This window comes from Tubulanus polymorphus, chromosome 4 (assembly GCF_964204645.1).
Source record: "Tubulanus polymorphus chromosome 4, tnTubPoly1.2, whole genome shotgun sequence".
Lineage (NCBI taxonomy): Eukaryota > Metazoa > Nemertea > Palaeonemertea > Tubulaniformes > Tubulanidae > Tubulanus > Tubulanus polymorphus.
This window is the reverse complement of record NC_134028.1, coordinates 2,623,443-2,643,194: the sequence shown is the minus strand read 5'-3', so window position 1 is coordinate 2,643,194 and position 19,752 is coordinate 2,623,443. Positions and strand designations below refer to the sequence as shown.

Genomic DNA, 19,752 nt, shown 5'->3' with positions numbered 1-19,752 from the left:
CGCCGAAGAAACTATTAAATGCAAAAATAATTTTAAAAGAAAAATGGAATGTGTTTATTACATATAAAATGGACAGGAAAAGCATTTACAATGCAATACAATAATCTATGAAATATGGAAATGTTTGTTATAGATGTACATATTTGTATGAAAATTGACTGACTGACTCAGTGTACAAATTGTTTTAAAATACAAGTATCATTTAAGTGGGTGTGGTAATTCACTGGAATGGATGGATAAGTCAGCATGATATGTAAAAATTTCTTGAACCCACCCTAAATTTAATACAGTTTCTCTAATATTCCTAAAAAGTACTTACTTCAGTACATTAAACAGATGATCAAAAATGATCAAATAAATCAGTCATATAGATGTATACACATATACGTTAGCAAATAGATATAAATACCTGCAACTATATAATTTTCGATAGCAATAAAATATTTTTGCGAGAAAAACAGAAAATAGTGTGAAATAATACCTGTACATAATGATAAATTAATCTTTGTACTTATAAATAAGTTTTGTTTTATTAAACTATGGAGGGAAACAAAGCATACGTAGGAATGTGCCTAACATACTGAATTGCAGTTACTAATTTCTTCAAAATCATCACATTTTTAAATCAAATATTTACACAACATCTTGGTTGAAGGTGGACAGCTAAAAAACTTGTCTGTTCCTTCGCGGAGTGAATAGCAAATGTTCTCGCTGTTAATTCAATCATGATGTCGATTAATTAACATATTTTCCATAATTTATCATTAATCAGTATAAACTTGTCATAATATAAAACTATACACAATCTAGTATAAAAACACATATTTTCTTCGATATATACAAAAATAATTGAGAGTTAATATTGCAATTGTTGAATACAAATCAATTTACCATCCTTACTACATATAAATATCAGTTGCACCACAAAAATGTACCTTAGTTCATAATAAAAGGTTAGATCTTTGTAAGAACATGGTTTCTTAAGTTCAGACAATACAAACACGTCTGAAGATATATTTTGACCATGCAGTTAAGTTCAAATCAGAAAACTCAAATTACACTAAACATGTCACACTATAATTATAGATATGCCTATTTAGTAATGCAGTACTTTTTATACGTACTTTGTGCATAGATCTTCATGCCAGTATACTATATGGTTTAGTACCAAGGATTCGAGATGTTTTAAGAAATAGTTTCGTTAATCATACCAATGCCAATCCAGCTGTTAATGTTAATGTCATAAGCAATCTAATCACTTCCAAACTACTAACTACAGTCCAGTCTCATAGAAAATCTTGAGTTTAACTTTTCCCGAAACTGGACTTGGAACCTGTCTCACTGCGTTAATTCAAAGCCAATTATCTATTAATTACGAAATGAATTTATTATCCACCCAAATTTGTGAAACAGATTCCAGTTTTTCTACAGCACATTTATAAAGTAGAGTTAGTAGACATTATCAGCCAGACGACATTGTGAGTCCTGTCAGAAACTGTTATTGCGCAATAGATCGGGTGGCGAATATTCAGCATCGATTTCCTCTCTGTACGGCGGTTTACGCTTGTGACATAACGCTATTCCCATCGCTAGGATAATGATAATAAGCAGCACAGCGAATCCACCGAGAGTCCAGGTTGACACCCGGACCTCGGCCGGCGCGAGCACTGTCGGGAACGGTGTAGTCGTAACTGAAATGAAAGTTGGGTTTTTTTTAATACAGCATGAAAATATGGACAAAAGTGAGCTTATTCAAGTTTAAAGTCTAATGGGGTTTTTGCTAGTTTTCATAAGTGAAGCTAGATGAAACCGAAATAAAAGTCTATGAATTTATGATAATATGAAGTAATTAATTTATCGAATGAACTTTGATGAATTAATTAATTTGTATTACTTACGCAATGGAGCCTTCGCGATCAGATGAAAATAGTTTCTCCAGAAAGCGTAATAAGGTTGTCGATAATCTTTATAAACGTACGTATTATTCTGTACCATCAGATATGTCAAATTGTTCAATTTGAACGGAAGCCATGTATTATTTTTGACTAATACCGGTGTACCATTTCTGAAATATTACAAAACATTGTGAAGTTTCAGCTATTCAAAAAGCTACTCTCATCGTGATTTATGTAGGAATTAAGAGTCTGCCTACCCGTATTTGGCAAAGTTAGTCCACAAAGTAATTGCATAGTCGGATATGTTTTTATCTAAGTCGTTGTAGCGAGGGAACTCTCGAATTCCGGTCCAGTTGTACAATTTGTCATTCAAATAGGGTTTGCCTATGATATACTGTATTTCAGATCCGTGATAAACACCTAAGATAAAGGAAAAAATTGTGATATAATTGACAGTGCTTTATAGGTAAATACAGGTAACGATTTATACGTACCCATCCAGGCAGGAGGCACAATGTCTGGTTTCACTTGTGTTGCATTGGAAGTGTGATTAAACAGATACATCGAGGTCACATTATACTTGGCCTTTATGAATAGAAATATACATATCGATAATCAATTATTAATCATACAAATTCAGTAGGCCTACATCATATATCGGGGGTATACTTACAGAGAATTTTAAAACTTCATCAGTACAGGAGCCAACAGTTCTATCGGTATATAACTGAAAATAAACATGAAAACTAAATATCAATTATATAGTCATGGCTTTGATCCGTGAAATTGAATAATGATTCAAAATCTGTTAATTATCAACAAGCCCCGGGTTTTTAAAATTATGTTTCATTTATCTCAATTACCGAGTGGCTACTACTTACATCGACCATCATCTGCCTACGCCAGGTAACATTACGAGGTTGTCTCCAGTAAGTGTATTCAGTCTCCAGCGCGTCTGTTACTCGTTGAATATCTCGTACTCCGCGAGACCACAACCAGCCGCTAATACGCTCCCTAAACTGAGCTCGCGTTAAACCATTCGCCACGTTTGGAATTCCCTCTGAGAATACCACAGAACAAAGTCATTTTATGAAGCATCAGAAAAATAATATTTCTAATCTGGAAAGTTTGAGGAAAATATACTCACTCAGATAGTAAGAGCCGTCGTCCATAGCAATTCCAGCCATCAGTCTCACACGAGAAAACAATCCTTTTTTGCGCAGAACACGAGGATGCTCGGGAAGAAAAGATGGACTGTATCCAGGATTTAGTCCATCGATAGATGCACCCCATGGACCTCCAATATACCCATACCAGCCCCACTGAAAAGTGAATTACATACAGATAAAGAAATACATGGTCAATAGCATTATTCAATTCCCTGAGTTTTCCAGGTTTTGGTAAAATTTGACAAATTCCCTTAGTTTTCCTTGATTTTTTTCTAGATTTTTCCGATTCCCTGAGTTTTCCAGTTCAGTGTTCACCCTGACAACAGTGTACCCGGTACAACACTTTGAACTTACCCGAACTGGAACATCTTCCGCAGCTAATGCTATTTCATCACCAGTTCGATAATTTCGAAGGCAATCCATCATACGATCGTTATTTTCGACAGGACATCCGACTTTGTACGCTAATTCGCGAGCGTACTCGGCCGGTGCGTAATCCGGCATTATGACAGCCGATTCACACAGATCATTACCGCTCATAGCGATAGCACGATGAAATAAACCTATAACAAATAAATAGATGTACAGCTGTCAACTGGAGAGTCTTTGAATCAGGTACATTTTAGGAAACAGATCAAAGCAATTTTCAATTTTTTCCAGCCGTGTCATTCTGCCGTGTCTACACCACATGGCGGCGTATACATCAATGATAGAATTTGCTAGTACATCGCACCGCAGTGTAGATGCATCATAGCGATATGCCACTCACTGGTCGTGTGGAATCATCAAAATTTCTCCAGCACTTTAGGGTATTAACCAGTCAGCAGGGCTAATCAATTTTAGGGACATTATAATCTACAGTAAAAAGATGATTCAGCCAGGAAACAATGCCGCTGTAAATATGCAATTTGATCCAGAAAATTAAGATTCATGGATATAATTTTTTCTTACCAGTATCTCTTGATAGTGGTGAAACTAACAGTAGTCCGACAGCCATACCACCTGAACCGTGACCAACAATAGTAACACGATTCGGATCTCCGCGGAACTGACGAATTTGAGAATTTACGTAACGCAGAGCTTGGATCATATCCAAAAACCCATAGTTACCGGTCGCATGGCGATCTTGGGTGCTGAGAAATCCTGGTAAAATGGCAAAGAAAGTATTGGTTAGTTTTTACCTAATCATTGATGGTAAGCTTTCATAATCTGATGGACTTATACCAACAGAAATATCCGATCATGAAATGAAACCACTAACACGTTACTGAGAAATTTTCCAAATGAATAATTCTTCAATTAATTGAGGGGCTGCATTTGACTAGGTATCCATCAAAATTTGCAATTAAATTAAAACAATTAGAAATGAATTCAGAAAACATTTCATAAACAAAACTTATGAATTTTAGATTTTGACCGCTGAACTCAAACTCACCGAGTGCGTTTAACCTATAGTTGAACGTGACAACGACTAAATCTTCCTCGGCCAGAATATCAGCCGGAAACATCTGACCAGAACCGCCTTTAAAATCACCACCATGAATATAAACCATTACAGGAAATAGTTTATGATTGAAAGGCGGCTCATCCGTATACTGAAATACAAAGTTATCATATAATACTAGAATCTAGAAACTAGAGTTCTGAGTCGAGATTTGACTTAAGAAAACCACTCTGGCTGGGTAGAGTAATAAGGGCAAATCGGCTGACTAACAATGAAGCTGTCAATGTTCGTCGAGAGTGAAGTGATGCGGTGTAAGACAGAATCCTTACTGACTCTGACAATCACCTCAGTGACAAAACAGTCAGCCATCGACGGATTCCGTGCTACGGAGACCTCACATTCACTTATATCTCTATCCCTCGCGCGTGCTGCTATATTTTGATATACAGATACAGAAATGAATTAATTTTTTCAGAGTTAACTCACAACCGTGTGTCTCAATCCTGCATACTTACAAATGGACTGAATATATTCATGAAGAGACAGTTTTCGCTTGTCTCTTGGTTTTTTAACGTCTGTAGATATTTTTTATGCTGCGGACAAGCCGGACGGTATGATTTGGCATACCAATGGAATACATACTGCGGCTCTTGAGGTGGCTGAAACAAATATTGAATTCATCAAAACATTAGTTTCATTTCAAGATTCCCAAAAAGGTAAATAAAGACTTGAAATGGCGTTATTTCATACCTGGAAACGAAGGTTGTAATTAAATTGGGGGTAATTTATCGGTGCTCTTGCATAGGGCACGCCCAGAAATGTGTGCACTTGTTTATTTTCTTTTAGCCAAATCGCGTTTCCGTGAACATTGCCGTATTTAGTTTCGATTCTCGGTGGAAGTTCGAAAGGTTCTGCGTTTGTGTGACGGATGTGTCGTCTCCATGCTGTAGGTGCTGTATCTCTTATCGATTGCACGTTTAAAACGAGTCCATTAAACACCAAAATCAGCCAGATATTCCTCATTATTTTATCGTTTTTCCTTCATCCCCAAGCCTTCTTGAATCGAGAATGAATCACTCATTTCCGGGTTATTCTCGAGATCGAAAACAGGCGCAGAGCACTGCGGGTCTCAAACAACAACCAGCTGAGTGTCGAATCCCGTAAATATGAGCTAAAGGGACATGTCACCTTGAATGACTTGCAGACTTTTTACATTGAAACATTATAGCTATACAAAAAAGTTATTTAAGTAGCGAAATAGTTTACAAAGATATTTTGCCAATATTTTCCTTCATCAGCGTTTTGTTACCTCAAACTATCTGAATCATGTGACCTTTTTTGCACTCTGGACAAAATGGCGTCGATTGTTTCGCGAGTTATCAGAAATATTCATTCTAAATCGTTGCAAACTGCTTCATTTGGTTTGAGATGCATGTCAACCGGTAAGAAATGTTTTGAAATTTCTTCAAGTTGCATTTTGGGATTATTCTTTTGGACTGCCATGTTTCACCAGACCAGTATCAGGTCTGAACATTGGATTGCCGGTCGGTAGAACGTAGAACAAGTTCAATTACAAAGAAAATTTATTTATCTTTTGGCATTTGCCTAACCACTACATACACATCTAAACATTTCCAAAAATCCATTGCGACTGCAGTTTAGCTGTCCCTCAAGTGAAGATTGTATTGCCTAACCTACTAAATCCTAATCGAATTATTTAAGGAAAACGATACTAAGTAATGATCCACACCTTTTACCATTTACTACGTACATTTCTCTTAATTTCAGGTACCTACAAAAACATCCTCGTTGAGAAGAAAGGTGAAAAGCAGAATGTTGGATATATCCAGTTAAATCGACCGAAGGCATTGAACGCATTAAACGATGAACTTTTCTGCGAACTGTTGGACGCGTTAAAATCGTTTGATCACGATGATCAAGTTGGAGCCATTGTGTTGACTGGTAACGAGAAAGCATTCGCCGGTAAAGACTGACTAAATGAGAACTCCTCGATATCATTGACTAAAACTAGAAAAAATCAAATATCGAATATTCCTTTTTCATTAAAGCTGGTGCTGATATCAAACAGATGTGCGGAGGTAAATTTAATGAGATATACCGTTCAAATTTTCTCGCACACTGGGCAGGCGTGGCTGATACTCGGAAACCAATCATCGCTGCAGTCAATGGATTCGCTGTAAGATCAAATATGATTTACTTAACTTGCAAAATTTCTGATGCAGATGTCCCACTGACCTGGAAAACTCAACCAGGCCATTTTTATGAATTGAATACATGATTTATAAAAATTAATTTATTGTAACGATTTAAACAAAGGATGGGGCAAAAAGTTAGCACTCTGTAATGAATTGCCTCAAAGTTTCTGTAATATTGATTTTATAGTTGGGCGGTGGTTGTGAATTGGCAATGATGTGTGATATAATTTATGCCGGTGAAAAAGCTCAGTTCGGTCAGCCCGAAATTCTACTCGGAACAATTCCTGGTAAATCTTTTTACATTTATGATTGAAATAATCTGTATGCAGAACGTAGATAGAGCACATCCACATTCATCAAAATTTTCTTTTTTTTGCATCATTAGGCGCTGGAGGAACTCAGAGAATGACCCAAGCTGTTGGTAAATCAAAAGCTATGGAAATTGTTTTAACTGGTGATCGCGTGAAAGCAGATTTTGCAGAAAAGGCCGGTACGTCATGAGCTATATTTCGATTGCTTATTCTTGACACCTGTAATTTTTTTCTGGTCCTTTAACCAGGTGTCTACAGATCATTCATTCCTAGACATAAGAAGTTTAAAGGAGAAAATCTGAAATTTCTGAATCTCATATGGAGTTTCAAGCATATTCCTTTCTGAAACAGTTCTTAAGGAATCAAGGAGTCGTAGGAACCCTGTATAATCATGATTATCTTATTTACGTTTTTTCAGGTCTAGTGAGTAAAATATTCCCAGTTGATCAGTTAGTCGATGAAGCTGTGAAAACTGCAGAAAAAATTGCCAACCATTCTAAAATTACAGTTGCTATGGCAAAGGAAGCGGTCAATAAATGTAAGTTTGATTACGGAGTGGTCATGCTTCATTTGTATTTTTTCTTATTACCGGTATCTGAACTTCTTGTTTCTAATACAGCTTACGAAATGACGTTAAAGGAAGGTCTCGATTTTGAACGAAGGCTTTTCCAGGCAACATTCGCAACGGTATATTATCCATAAACTATAAACGATTCCTATTCTACATTCAAAATCTTGATAATACGGTTGCATTTTGTATGAATTTTAGGATGATTGTAAGGAAGGAATGACGGCGTTTATTGAAAAGCGACCTGCTAATTTCACAGACAAGTGATGATCCAATAATGTGATATATTGAGACATTGTTATTCATCGCTTAGCTAGAGAACCAGTAACCAGTGTGTATTCTGCTGTGTAGACTTTTGCATCCACGTTTTACATATGAATAAAATGGTAGTGAAGTATAATGTTCATTGTTGTTTGACTATATTCTAGTTAATTTCCATCATCTTCTCAGTTTTGGAGCTGGACTGTTCACTGGTATCAATGAAATGATAGAAAACTGTTCCTTCTGATACTGTGGACATCATTCAAGTGTTGAACACTGACTGACTGTTGAAGATTGACCGAATTTCTATCACTCTGGGGAATAATAATTGAGACAAAATGTAAAATGCAATACGAATTATTTTATTTACACATTATTTACACAAATAACAAGTACATTTCATTATCAAACTACAAAATTCTTTCTCTTTCAATATTAAATATTTACTGCATAGAACAAGACATATTCAATGCGTACATCATTTACAAAATAGGTGAGATGAATTGAATGCTAAGTCATCATTGTTGAGTCCATCATCGTTTGTTGGTTGAATAATTGTAAAGTCAATGTACTGAGAAACACAGGAATGCTCTGCTGTCGTTGCAGAGTACTCGCGATCATATCCTTTAAACAGCTCGAAAAATCAGTTTCCAACAACTGAAGTTCTCTGCGTTGGGCTTGCTGAAATATTTCAAGGCATAAGTTTTAATCGAATCACTTCATCTCATTTGAATATTTTTGACATCAAAGAACTTACTTGAAATATAAGGTAGTCAGTTGGAGATTCTGCATACATGCTCATTAATCTATACTGATTCGAAGCTGGAATATCCACTTTATAACCCATCAACTGATAGCAAACTTCCCGGAATTCATGACTTTTCTGTTTAAAAGCTTCCATTAGTCGTTGATTCTTCAGTTCGGCTGATGACAGTTGAGTTTTCAAATCTACGGAATAAAGTGGAGAATTTGCAAAAACGGACCTAGAAAAAGAGACCTAGGGTAGATCAGATATTTAGAAATCTCATACAACCAACCTTCAACTTGTTTACTGTTTGCACCACTGTCTCTGACTGAACTGCCGATTTGAAGTGTAAGATCACTAACGTTACTCTGTTCGTTCAAAAGCGCCTTCATCTTTTCATTTTCTTCTCTTAATTTTGTTATCTCTTGACTACGTTCTTTCTGTCGCATGTGCCCCGGATTCATTTTGAAATGCAACACTTTTGTTTCTTTGCGATCATAATCACCCTGGAAATTATTTCAAAAATTACACATTTCATATCATGACTGTTCAGATGTTTGTCCTCATAACAACCATGTTAAGATACCTGTAAATGCCCTTGCTCAAGTCGATCCTCTAATTCAACAATTTTCTCCCTAAAATTTACAGCAATCAATTAAATGATAATCCTAACACTCAATACAATATAAGCCGGTATATTTAATTGAGTTTTCCAAATAACTAACCTCAATTCGATTATCATTTTTTGATCAGCTTCCAACGAAATTGTATTTTCAACTTTATTTGAGGAGCTCTGTCTTTGATACTGAAATTGAGTCATTCATTTACAGTCGATAAGCAACATGAAACTCAAAAGCTGAATTGATACCAAATCTAAGGACTACTAGGGATTCAAAATACCAGTACCTGAAAATTGGTGTCCGTCAACTGCTTCGTTAGGTTAGTTATTTCTGTTTCTAGATTAGTAGTTTGGGTTCTGTATGCCTCGATCACTTCCTCCAACTCAGAGACACGTTTTTGAAATTGCGCATTCACATCGATGGTCACTTCACTTTCATAAGAGTTTAACATCGATTTGTAACCATCGCGTTCCTACAATATTCATGATGAATGTGATTTCATTTGTAATCATTTAACTCCCATGCCAATAAACTTAAGAACTGCTCAGAGAACTCCAAAATATTGCGCGCGAGTTTTGGTGTTTACCTTACTGATTAGAATAAGTTTTTTCTGTAAACGTCGAACGTGGTCTGCGAGTCGAGTAAAGGTTTTCTTATCTTCTTCTTTTGCAGCTTCCATCGACTTGATCTTTGATTGGAATTGTTGGCACTGTCGTTCAGCTGTGTGCATTCTACGCGGTAAAACATAGTAAAGATGAAGACGACATGTCTGATCCCATTCCAGTAGCAAAATATTCTTATATTTCGATAGTTCTGTAAAGCCCGAGCTAATATCAGCTTATGTCTAGATTTGACGATAATTTTACATATGCTTACTCAGTTTGCATCTGCCCTTGTTTCTCAACGAGTAACACGTGTTCGCGTTGAAGATCGGCCAGTCTTTTACCAACGTCTGATGAAGAGCTGAAAAAAAAAAAAACAGATTACGATACCCCGATGTTGAAAAACTGTTTAATGTGTGTAACAATGAATCAATATCTTTACCCAGAAGCCACTGATCCGAGCTGATTTAATTTTGCCAAAGTGTTCTCGTGATTAACTTGCAATTTGTCGAAATCTAACAGACGTTTTTCAGCCCTTTCTAATTTCTGCTTCAAGCTTTCTTTCTCTTCACGAATCAGGTGAATATTTTCTTGCATATCCCTAGAAAGAATTTCTAACTTATCGAAACAACTCCGGTGATCAATATCGCAATAACAAACATGTGTACTGTACATGCCATACTTTAATCTTATATTTTCTTCCGTTAAGAATAGTATCTTATTTTCGAGTTCAGGAAATCTCGACAACTTCTCGGCCATCACTTTCACTTGAATGCTTTCATCGCGGGTTTGGTTCGCTTCCAATTCTAAATCCTGTACAAACGATATAAGTTTAGAAATAAGCCTTTGAACGTAGTGTTTGTAACTCTGTATTCAATTCAACTTACGTGTGCCTTTTGAGTAGCGCATTGGGCAGTTATACGCAGCTCTTCTAATTCTTGTAAATCAAGCTTCAATTCTGAATTACGTCTGAAATTTTAAGATCGTTGTTAGCAATGAACTGTTTATCAATTCGATTGTTATACGGGGTACACAGCAGTTTGGCCATATTTATTTGACTTACTTTTCCCCTGACTCAATCTGCTAAGAATCCTATCAATTTACAAGCCAAATATTTTATAAAACAAATCTGTTTGATTTTTCTCAAAACAATCTCGACCAATATCCCTGTCTTTTCCGCATTTTTTGCTTTTTCCCTGACATTTCTGATTTCCAGGCAAGTAGCCGCCCTGAATCACAAAACTACTCACTTCTGTGCTAGTTGTAACTGCTCTTGAGCATCGTCGAGTTCAGTTTGACAGATTTTCGTTTCAGTCTCTTGACGCATCAGTTGGTGTTCCAACTTTTTGATGTTATCTCGCGCTAAATCATTCGCCTATAAATAGCGAATAATGTAAAAACGATTTTAATGATCTTATTCATTCGAAAAATTGATACGTTTGAAGAATAGCCATCCAAAGATGAGGATTGCAGATTCCGGAACGAACATCGGCCAAAACACACATACCTCCTGTAGTTTCATTTCCAACTCAAATCGTTCCTTCTGAAGACTGATCAACTTTTGATCATGGGCGGATTTCATCGTGTTTAGATTCTTTCGACATTCCGAAATTTCCTCTTTAGCCTGTTGTTCTTTGTGCGTCAAAATACGAATCTGTTGCTCGAGATTAGTTTGTGCAGTGATCGATTTCTGTAAATTGAAGAACATTTTCAACTAATGAACAGCAAACCACCAGGACAGGTAGTCAGTAAACCTGTCTGTGGTTTAGTTTCACGATCGGATATTTTTTACAAACCACATATATATATATATATATATACGTTGGTGTAAGCCCATCCGATTGTAAAAAGCTTACCACCAACGATTAGGTAACTAACTATAGGACAGGTAGATAAAATCATATATGACTACCACCCTAAATCAATTGAGACAAATCTATCCGGCTTAAAATCAGATTTGATTTTCCTTGACGGAATAAATTCGGCGTTGAACGGTTTCAAGTCACATCTCACCTGATAATCTGACTTCAATTGATTGAAGTCCTGTTCATACTCAATACGAGCGCGCTTGCTTTGCATCTTCTCGCTAGATATCGAAGCCTCTAGCTGGGTTATCTTACTCTTGGCCGAGATAAGGTCTACCTCCTTTTTTCTTTCATCTTTTTGTTTTTCTAAAAAATGTTCCATTAACATCATCTTCAAAATGATGACATATCTTTGCTTACACAATAATAGGCCTTCTCGAGAGAAGAGATGAGGGTCATCCTTATTACCGAGATGACGTATTTTACCGAGATGAACCGTAATAAGGATGACCGAGAGATGAAGCTTACCGATCAGAGATTTCATGCTAGCTTTTCCAGTTTCATTGATACCGCCGAATGAACTTCGCTGCGAGAAGTCCAGCCTCGATGAATGTCTACTTCTCGGTCCAGCGGCGGCGTTAGTGAGGAATTCATTATAGCCTTGCATCATACTCAGTACAACAGTGTTATCGTCGTCCGAGGTATTCACTGTAATAGAGAATTTATAATAAAAGGAAAACTTCAAGGCTTTCTTCGTTTAGCATCTGCTAGTCGGTAACTTGACTGTGGTTTAGTTTCATGATTGGATATTTTCACAAACCACATTGGCTTATACCATCGTTTATATAAGCCCATCGGCATCCGATTATAAAAAGGTAACTAACTTAGTATCTGCCTGCTGCCTCCAGGGACCATAACGGCAACAACGTTTGTTATTCAGACTAGCCGAGTGGGGTCTCAGGGCTTCCGTAGCAGTCGATGCAAAAGGCCTATGATGGTTTCTTTCGGTAATTAGCATAAACAGGCAAATAAAAAGGACACATTTTGTTTAGGATTTTTAGCCGTAATTAGACATACTACAACTGCTACTCACTGATCGATTATTCGTGAAAGCAGCTCAACAGATTGAAGTAGTTCAGTAATCCTTTACTTCCCAGCCTAGATTTGCATAGACTATTGGCTACTATTCCATTTATTATTGAGGATTTGTATTATTTTTCTTTTCATTGAATTTGAATTTAATTGGTCCACAGTCGCTTTGGTTCAAGTGTATTGCTTCGTAACCGAATGATGATTGCGCCCGATCGTTGAAGGTGGCAGCACTATACGGACAGGTCAGTTTCACTTCCTGGTTTGACAGTTCCACTGATTATTGACAGTCGGTCTGCTGACTTAAATTCCTGCATGGCGAGGCTGGCTGAAATTTAGTTTTAATTTGGTACCTAGTAAATACAGAAAATGGCAGGGGATATAACAGAGGTTGGAGCTTCATATTCATCTTCGGTAGGTTTCATTCAATGGATTGGAAGACTGTCTTAATTCAAGTACAATCTACGTCGTCGAGTGCCACTGACTGATTATACCATAGTCTAGCCGTTGTTCCTGAAACAGGAGGGAACCGTAACAACGACTGGTATTCAGACTAACACTACCACTGTCCACTGGAATTAGTGGAATCTGTATGTTGACCCCTTGGCCTTGTTAAGTTGTAAATCCTTATGGATTGGAATTCATCATTATGAAAGATCTAAGCTTATCACGATAGAAACTACTTGGAAAAATCAAGTCCATCCTACGAACGTATGCGAGCGATAATTGACGGTATTTTATTCGTTTCATTGTTTTTCTACTTCCAGGTTGGGTTGGTTTTCATATTCAACCTGATCGTTGGAACTGGAGCTCTTACTATGCCCAGTGCTTTTCACAATGCCGGCTGGTTGTTGAGTCTTATTCTAGTTTTGGTTCTAGGCTTTACCAGGTTCGTGTTACGTCTATATATGTTTTTTATTATGGAGTAATTCGTCTCTCTTGGAATTATTGCATAGATATCTCGAAATATTTCAGTTTTTTGACGGTGACATTTGTGATAGAAAGTATGGCAGCTGCTAATGCGATTTTAAAGGCCAGACGTATTCAGAGAAGGACATCGGTGAGCATTTTGTTCTGTTAATCGTTTTGTAGTTTCTTTTTGTGATTAACGAAGAATGACCATCGAGTTATATTGTGAATTATGTTTTAGATATCAGCCATCAATGAACAGGTATATCCTGGTAACTGTAATTCTGACTCGGATGATAGTCAGGAGGAATTGGAAACTAGGCCACTTCTAAACAATCCTAACTCCGGTACATAAGTTTTAGCCTACACACTGCATACATAATTCCAAATCTATCCCGCTTCCTGCAACAATTACTATCCAAATTCAATTTTCAAACTTGGAAAATGTAATGTAAATTAAAGGAATATGTTATTGACGTGTGATTTTTTGCTTCGGAAGTTTTAAGCATATCTTTTTTTCCTAACCTTTCTACATTTATTCCAATATCAATCTGCCACCTAAAACTGCCCCTCAAACATTCAACAATTTGTTTGCGAAGTTTGGACAATTACCTTATGAAAGTCTCTTGATGAAATTACATGTATGGTATTTTTCGTCAATATTTGTTAATTCATATTCAATCGCAAAATGCCTGTAATTTGGATGCCTGTTGAAAGTCCATGTTGATTCTGGATGATCAATAATTTGAAGAATGGAGATGAAATGTCTGAATGCTATGTTATGGCCCAGGCTGCAATGTCTTCTGGTAATAAATGAAAGCACTAGCGTTTAGTCAATGATTCGGATATAATTACAGGATGATTCTAGTGAAGAAGATAATGATGAACGACCTTTATTATATGGTAGTGTTCAATATACACGATCTTATCATGGTAATTTATCTATACTAATATTCTAACATACCCGTTATCCAGGATAATTGAGAGAATTCAATGACTGCTCCCTAATTTGTAAGCAATGTAGCAGGGAAGATAATTTGAATAGAACTAGACTTACTTGTAGATCACATAACTTTTAACTAATCAATCAATCACTTGTTATTAGAGCTCATCAAATCTAATCATGATAAAGAATAAATTTATATGTTAATGAATAATTCATTTGTGAAACAATTTCTTTGCATACCGGTAAATCTGTGTTGATTGATTTGATCATATCTTAGTTTAATTTAAGGCAGTGTGATGAAGTATCGCGGATCACTTGATATTCATTCAACATTATTGTTTCAAATTATTTTCAGGTAATCATTCAACAGATATTCATAAAATGGACCTGTTTGATATATCGGAGCGCGTTGAAATGGTGAGTATTCAATATTGTATGTGATCGTATTTTTAAGCCTTTGTGAAGATGAATAGCAATAAATATATTCACTGTCTTTTCAGGGACAAATGGCTGCTTTATTCTTCAATAAAAGTATGTATATATTTTGCTATTTGCTCTATCATTTTATCACGTGATGTTTGTTGATTGAGTGATGAAAAAAACTTATGTTTTCAGTTGGTTTGAACTTGTTTTATTTGTGTATAATCATCTATCTGTATGGAGATTTGGCTATTTACGCAGCAGCTGTACCGAAATCAGTCATGGATGCAGCTTGGTATGAATTATAAATTATATTAACTGCTAAAAACAATGGTCATAATGCAATTAAAAGGCGCTTTTCTTGATTTCAGTACTTACACTGGTGTTGTAAATGGTACAGGTTGTAACGTGTCTTTAACTATGGACGATCCATGTTGGCCTTCTGTACAGATAGATAGAGGCAATATCTACAGAGTATTTGTGGTAAGTCTTTCAATTCAATTTTCTCATTGCATTCTAGCATTGATTTAGTTGCAGTAAGGAAGCCCGTATTGTTTTGTTTTTGCAGGCAGCTTTCTGTTTATTGGTCGGACCATTCGTCTTCTCAAATGTCCAGAAAACAAAGTACCTACAGATATTTACCACAGTTATGAGATGGGCAGGTAAACAGTTTGGTATTTTGATAAGCTATTGCCGATCGAGGCTTTCATGAAAGTGATATATCCTCAATTACTCTTTCCTTATTCAGCATTCATCATTATGATCGTGCTCGCCGTAATCCGTTTGGCAAAAGGCAAAGGTCAAGGTCACCCGCCTATTGTAGATTTCGGCGGAGTTCCGAATCTGTTTGGCGTGTGCGTCTACTCGTTTATGTGTCATCATTCTCTGCCGTCGCTCGTTACGCCGATCGCCAACAAGTCGAAACTGACGAATTTATTCCTCGGCGATTTCCTGCTGATCGGTGGTTTCTATTGTCTGCTGTCATTCACTGGTATCTACGCGTTCAAAGATGTCAACGATCTTTACACTTTGAATTTCAGTCCGAATAAATGCGGTACGTCGGAGGATGCGATAACTAATCTTGTGTTCATCGAGTATTTTCTCATTCTGTTCCCTGTGTTCACGTTGAGCACGAATTTCCCAATAATCGCCATCACGTTACGAAATAATCTGAAAGCGATCGGCTACCGCGAGGACCGTTCGTATCCGTTTATTGTCGATCGCGTAGTTTTCCCGTTGTTGGCTCTCGTACCACCGATAGGTATTGCCCTGGCGACATCTGACCTCGGTAATCTGGTCGGTATAACCGGATCCTATGCCGGAGCTGGTATACAATATGTTATTCCGGCATTACTAGTATTCTACGCCCGTAAAGATACACATAATTTATTCAGTCATTCCATTCGAAATAAACATCGTTCTTTATTTAAACACAATATTTGGATTCTGTTAGTAATCGCGTGGGCTGCTGTAGCTATAATTCTAGTCACTGTTAATCATATTATGACAGGTAAATGAGTGTCAGTATCTTCCAGTTGTGGCCTCTAGCTAGTGAAACAGTGCGTTTGCTCCAGTTGAGACTATCCTTAGCTTAAGTTTCAATATTGATGGGATATTCTTGCAATATTCATCTGAATAATAACTAAAAACAACCCCAGTGAAGTTCATTACTTGTTCCTTATTACTTATTCCGTTACTTATTCAGAATTCATCTCCCAATAAGGAACAAGTAACATGTTACTTGTTCCTTATTGGGAGATGAATTCTGAATAAGTAACAAGAAAATCTGAATAAGGAACAAGTAACATGTTACTTGTTCCTTATTGGGAGTTGAATTCTGAATAAGTAACGGAATAAGGAATAAGGAACAAGTAATGAACTTCACTGGGGTCTAAAAACATTCTTGATTTGTAATTCTATGTAATATAACGTCTATATGGTCATTAAAACGCTTGCTCATGTGTAAATCTCATCTCACTGCTTTAACAACTTCTATGTACCCTTCATAACCGATAGGCCCTGAATTGAAATCATTTTTCAGAGAATGTTTGTGTTTTAAAACATATAGACTATCTAGGGACCTGTATATCCATGAATTGTGATGTTTCTTCAAAGTATTTTCCTAGACATATTCCTCAATCAGATAATTGAAAATCACTTCCATCATACGGTTGTTATTTTTAATGGTGCTACTGTATATTTTGCTCTTGTGATCAGATTTATGAAATTGTTTTTTTTTTTACCTAAAAACGATTATAGAGTTTATATAAGTAATTTTCTAATATGAATTAAAAAATTTCATTGACTTTAGAAATGTGTTTTAGTTGGTAGTTGAAGTTATTTTCCACGATTCTAGTAGATCATAAGAAAGCTGAACACAAAAACAGATGCTATGTGAAGAAAATTCATATTTTTATTGCGAGATTATATCAAAGATCTATAACAATACTGAAAATAGGAAGCATGAACTTGTCTTAAAATATTATTTATAAGATAATTTCATTTTAAATTACAGGCTTTCCTGTAAAAATTTCATAGCAATCAATCATTTCTATTTCATATAAACAACAACAACATGTATCTAACTCTTAATATTCAGAAATACGCAAAAGAACTGCATATATTTTCAAAATTATCAAAATATTCTAAATTTAGCTCTTCATAGAATATTTTAGGTTTGATTCTGTTAATAATAGAGAGGAATGTGAGTGAGCAGCATCTGGTTCTGAACATGCATTAGACAATGACACACTACTAGTTTCATTCTGCTGTACATATTGTATGTTCACAATACTGTTCATATATAAACAGGCAGTAAATAACAAATACACTACAATCGTCTAAAGCAAACTACATGATGTCAACATATTGAATTGCAAGAAAATGGAAACCTTATACTCTCAAACTTAACTAAAATCTACACGGCTTATTTCACAATTTGTTAAACAGATCGACGAATCTATTGACAATTTTCAACGCGGAGGATAGACAACCATCCATGTTAGAATGTACGAAAGCATCGCCACCACATAATAATATCGGATCTGACTTCAATTCAACGTAGCCCGGAGAGTCCGTATAAGATTGCTTTACCTACAAAATATTTATATACCAATGATAATATATCTTTCGTTCAGTCGGTGAAAGCCTCCGAGTTTATTCAATCTCGATCAAGAAAATTTACCTGAGAATATCTCCATTTCTGGCATTTGATTTCACTTGGTTCTGGTAAACGGGGCAGCAACGTTTTCAAATGGTCTAATATTATCGGTTGTACATCATCCTTATCGCTTTCAAGATACTGAATACCGAATGGAACACTTGTATGTACCACCATTGATGCACCACCAACTGAAATGACCAAGAGGCAAGAGAAATAGTAAAATTATAAGTGTACCCTGTAAGATTATTTTCTCAGTATATCTATGATATCAATTTTCAAATACCTTTCCCTCTCTTTTTATTATCAATTGCTATGTATCGAATACAAGGATTTTCGGTAACATAACTTGCAGTCCACGGTACATCGATCTCCGCACCATCGGCAAAGAATAAACCCAATGCATAACGACTAGAATATTTGACATTTTTCAGACAGTTGTGAATAACAGGTTGACTTTCTACAAAATAAAATATTTTCGATATCATTCATTAACGATCGAAAAGTTGAAGCCACTTCTTGCTACATATTTGACCCTAACTGCGGCGTACCGATTAATTGTTGGATATCTCCCCCCATTTGCAGAATCTGCGGAACAGGTGGTGTCATTATAACGCAGTCAAACGATTCCGTCAAACCATCATCCGTTTTCACTTGCCATTTTCCATTTATATCAGTTATTTGTTTCACTGTCCGATTAAAATGTGTGTTCGCTCCTTATATTAAAGAAAATAGATTAACCATTAAATGATGATTATGTTAATTGGAACAGAAGCTTCACATTTGTTGTTTCGAATTCATTAATTTACCCGACATTGATAGGAAATGTTTCACTAGGCTATTCATGCCTTTTGGTGCGACAAAGTTTTTAGTTCCCTCGCCATGTCTACTGCCTTCGATTAAGCCTGTGAAGGGTATCAGTAATTCAGTTGATAGCAGGTCGTCATAAAATCTGAAAAATCATCGTTAATGATTAACTTCAAAGATCAGAAAAAATATCAAGATTAGTCCTAACAAGATTTTACTTCTTATGAATGTGCTGATAATGAGGCGTCACCGAAATATATTGCGCTCCCAAATCGACAGTTTGATTCACATTTTCTTTGTTTCTCGATGTACTCATGCGACCTCCTACAATAATAAATACGATACACCGTATTAAATCAATAATGTACAACAGTACATACTGGACATGGTCGCTTATTTTAATGTATCTGACGCTTCTTTTATTTTCATAATTTTGTTTGGGTGATTGCATTACCTGCACCTCTAGCTTTGTCCCAGCAACTTATCATCAATTTCTGTGGGTTCAATTTACTCAAAAGGAATGCAGTAACTGCACCAGTCATCCCGCAACCGACCACTAATACAGACTTGGACATTTTGGGTAAGTTTTCTAGCAAAGAGTGTACAAAAAATTAAAAACCCGGAAGTATTTCACTTTGTAGTCTACGACCTTGAGATCGCTCCAAACCTATCAGAAATGACGTCATATTGGACGACCACGGTGATGTAGAATATGATGACGTAGAAGGTTTCATTGATGGCGTCACCGGTAGACTGGTTATCGATCTGTGAGTGCGGCACCCAGT

The 19,752-nt window shown here is 36.2% G+C and overlaps 5 protein-coding genes across 7 annotated transcripts; 2 read left to right on the top strand and 3 right to left on the bottom strand.

The window, feature by feature from the left end:
- Positions 1–55: 55 nt before the first annotated feature.
- LOC141904593 (neuroligin-4, Y-linked-like) lies at positions 56–5,584 on the bottom strand. The gene is made up of 12 exons (XM_074793206.1): positions 5,259–5,584; positions 5,024–5,167; positions 4,500–4,659; positions 4,016–4,207; positions 3,419–3,627; positions 3,043–3,217; positions 2,777–2,955; positions 2,569–2,622; positions 2,390–2,480; positions 2,153–2,315; positions 1,899–2,065; positions 56–1,691 (listed from the first exon to the last, which is right to left on the bottom strand). The coding sequence occupies exons 1-12, from the start codon at positions 5,529–5,531 to the stop codon at positions 1,489–1,491; spliced, it is 2,010 nt and encodes a 669-aa protein (XP_074649307.1). The 5' UTR covers positions 5,532–5,584; the 3' UTR covers positions 56–1,488.
- A 273-nt stretch (positions 5,585–5,857) lies between these two features.
- LOC141903768 (enoyl-CoA hydratase, mitochondrial-like) lies at positions 5,858–7,994 on the top strand. The gene is made up of 8 exons (XM_074792061.1): positions 5,858–5,950; positions 6,297–6,491; positions 6,578–6,705; positions 6,912–7,011; positions 7,110–7,214; positions 7,454–7,573; positions 7,655–7,722; positions 7,805–7,994. Exons 1-8 carry the CDS (start codon positions 5,863–5,865, stop codon positions 7,868–7,870), a joined length of 870 nt encoding a protein of 289 aa, XP_074648162.1. The 5' UTR covers positions 5,858–5,862; the 3' UTR covers positions 7,871–7,994.
- Positions 7,995–8,294: 300 nt separating this feature from the next.
- Positions 8,295–12,862, bottom strand: LOC141904029 (mitotic spindle assembly checkpoint protein MAD1-like). Its single transcript, XM_074792470.1, has 16 exons — positions 12,730–12,862; positions 12,165–12,344; positions 11,845–12,002; positions 11,339–11,521; positions 11,082–11,206; positions 10,719–10,800; positions 10,514–10,644; positions 10,274–10,432; positions 10,106–10,192; positions 9,816–9,960; positions 9,516–9,701; positions 9,335–9,414; positions 9,196–9,244; positions 8,902–9,115; positions 8,622–8,812; positions 8,295–8,545 (listed from the first exon to the last, which is right to left on the bottom strand). Coding segments are annotated over exons 1-16 (2,142 nt in total). The 5' UTR covers positions 12,731–12,862; the 3' UTR covers positions 8,295–8,374.
- A 139-nt stretch (positions 12,863–13,001) lies between these two features.
- LOC141903564 (transmembrane protein 104-like) lies at positions 13,002–16,690 on the top strand. 2 transcript variants are annotated; one of them, XM_074791737.1, is made up of 10 exons: positions 13,002–13,139; positions 13,493–13,614; positions 13,701–13,785; positions 14,492–14,567; positions 14,936–14,997; positions 15,081–15,111; positions 15,196–15,295; positions 15,372–15,483; positions 15,569–15,662; positions 15,749–16,690. In XM_074791737.1, the coding sequence occupies exons 1-10, from the start codon at positions 13,095–13,097 to the stop codon at positions 16,516–16,518; spliced, it is 1,497 nt and encodes a 498-aa protein (XP_074647838.1). In that variant the 5' UTR covers positions 13,002–13,094; the 3' UTR covers positions 16,519–16,690. The 2 variants fall into 2 exon arrangements, with proteins under 2 accessions (XP_074647838.1, XP_074647837.1); XM_074791736.1 differs by lacking the exon at positions 14,492–14,567 and adding an exon at positions 13,876–13,981.
- Positions 16,691–17,495: 805 nt separating this feature from the next.
- On the bottom strand, positions 17,496–19,720 carry LOC141903419 (renalase-like). 2 transcript variants are annotated; one of them, XM_074791534.1, is made up of 7 exons: positions 19,428–19,720; positions 19,186–19,291; positions 18,970–19,112; positions 18,712–18,876; positions 18,447–18,620; positions 18,185–18,351; positions 17,496–18,093 (listed from the first exon to the last, which is right to left on the bottom strand). In XM_074791534.1, exons 1-7 carry the CDS (start codon positions 19,540–19,542, stop codon positions 17,932–17,934), a joined length of 1,032 nt encoding a protein of 343 aa, XP_074647635.1. In that variant the 5' UTR covers positions 19,543–19,720; the 3' UTR covers positions 17,496–17,931. The 2 variants fall into 2 exon arrangements, with proteins under 2 accessions (XP_074647635.1, XP_074647633.1); XM_074791532.1 differs by having other exon boundaries at positions 17,497–18,093; positions 19,422–19,718.
- Between the last annotated feature and the right edge of the window lie 32 nt (positions 19,721–19,752).

Bases quoted from the DNA above. Each gene is read 5' to 3' on its own strand.
- LOC141903768 (XM_074792061.1), top strand. From the start codon at position 5,863: ATGGCGTCGATTGTTTCGCGAGTTATCAGAAATATTCATTCTAAATCG. The intron at 5,951-6,296 runs GTAAGAAATGTT...TCTTAATTTCAG, and splicing joins TTTGAGATGCATGTCAACCG to GTACCTACAAAAACATCCTC. The intron at 7,574-7,654 runs GTAAGTTTGATT...TTTCTAATACAG, and splicing joins AAAGGAAGCGGTCAATAAAT to CTTACGAAATGACGTTAAAG.
- LOC141903564 (XM_074791736.1), top strand. From the start codon at position 13,095: ATGGCAGGGGATATAACAGAGGTTGGAGCTTCATATTCATCTTCG. The intron at 13,786-13,875 runs GTGAGCATTTTG...ATTATGTTTTAG, and splicing joins GTATTCAGAGAAGGACATCG to ATATCAGCCATCAATGAACA. The intron at 15,112-15,195 runs GTATGTATATAT...TTATGTTTTCAG, and splicing joins TGCTTTATTCTTCAATAAAA to TTGGTTTGAACTTGTTTTAT.
- LOC141904029 (XM_074792470.1), bottom strand. The intron at 9,245-9,334 runs GTTAGTTATTTG...TGTAAATTTTAG, and splicing joins AAAATGATAATCGAATTGAG to GGAGAAAATTGTTGAATTAG. The intron at 8,546-8,621 runs GTAAGTTCTTTG...GAAATATTTCAG, and splicing joins CTGACTACCTTATATTTCAA to CAAGCCCAACGCAGAGAACT.
- LOC141904593 (XM_074793206.1), bottom strand. From the start codon at position 5,531: ATGAGGAATATCTGGCTGATTTTGGTGTTTAATGGACTCGTTTTAAAC. The intron at 4,208-4,499 runs GTGAGTTTGAGT...CCATTTTACCAG, and splicing joins CTATAGGTTAAACGCACTCG to GATTTCTCAGCACCCAAGAT. The intron at 1,692-1,898 runs GTAAGTAATACA...CTTTCATTTCAG, and splicing joins GATCGCGAAGGCTCCATTGC to TTACGACTACACCGTTCCCG.
- LOC141903419 (XM_074791532.1), bottom strand. From the start codon at position 19,542: ATGTCCAAGTCTGTATTAGTGGTCGGTTGCGGGATGACTGGTGCAGTT. The intron at 18,877-18,969 runs GTAAATTAATGA...CTTTAATATAAG, and splicing joins ACATTTCCTATCAATGTCGG to GAGCGAACACACATTTTAAT. The intron at 18,352-18,446 runs GTATTTGAAAAT...TGGTCATTTCAG, and splicing joins TAATAAAAAGAGAGGGAAAG to TTGGTGGTGCATCAATGGTG.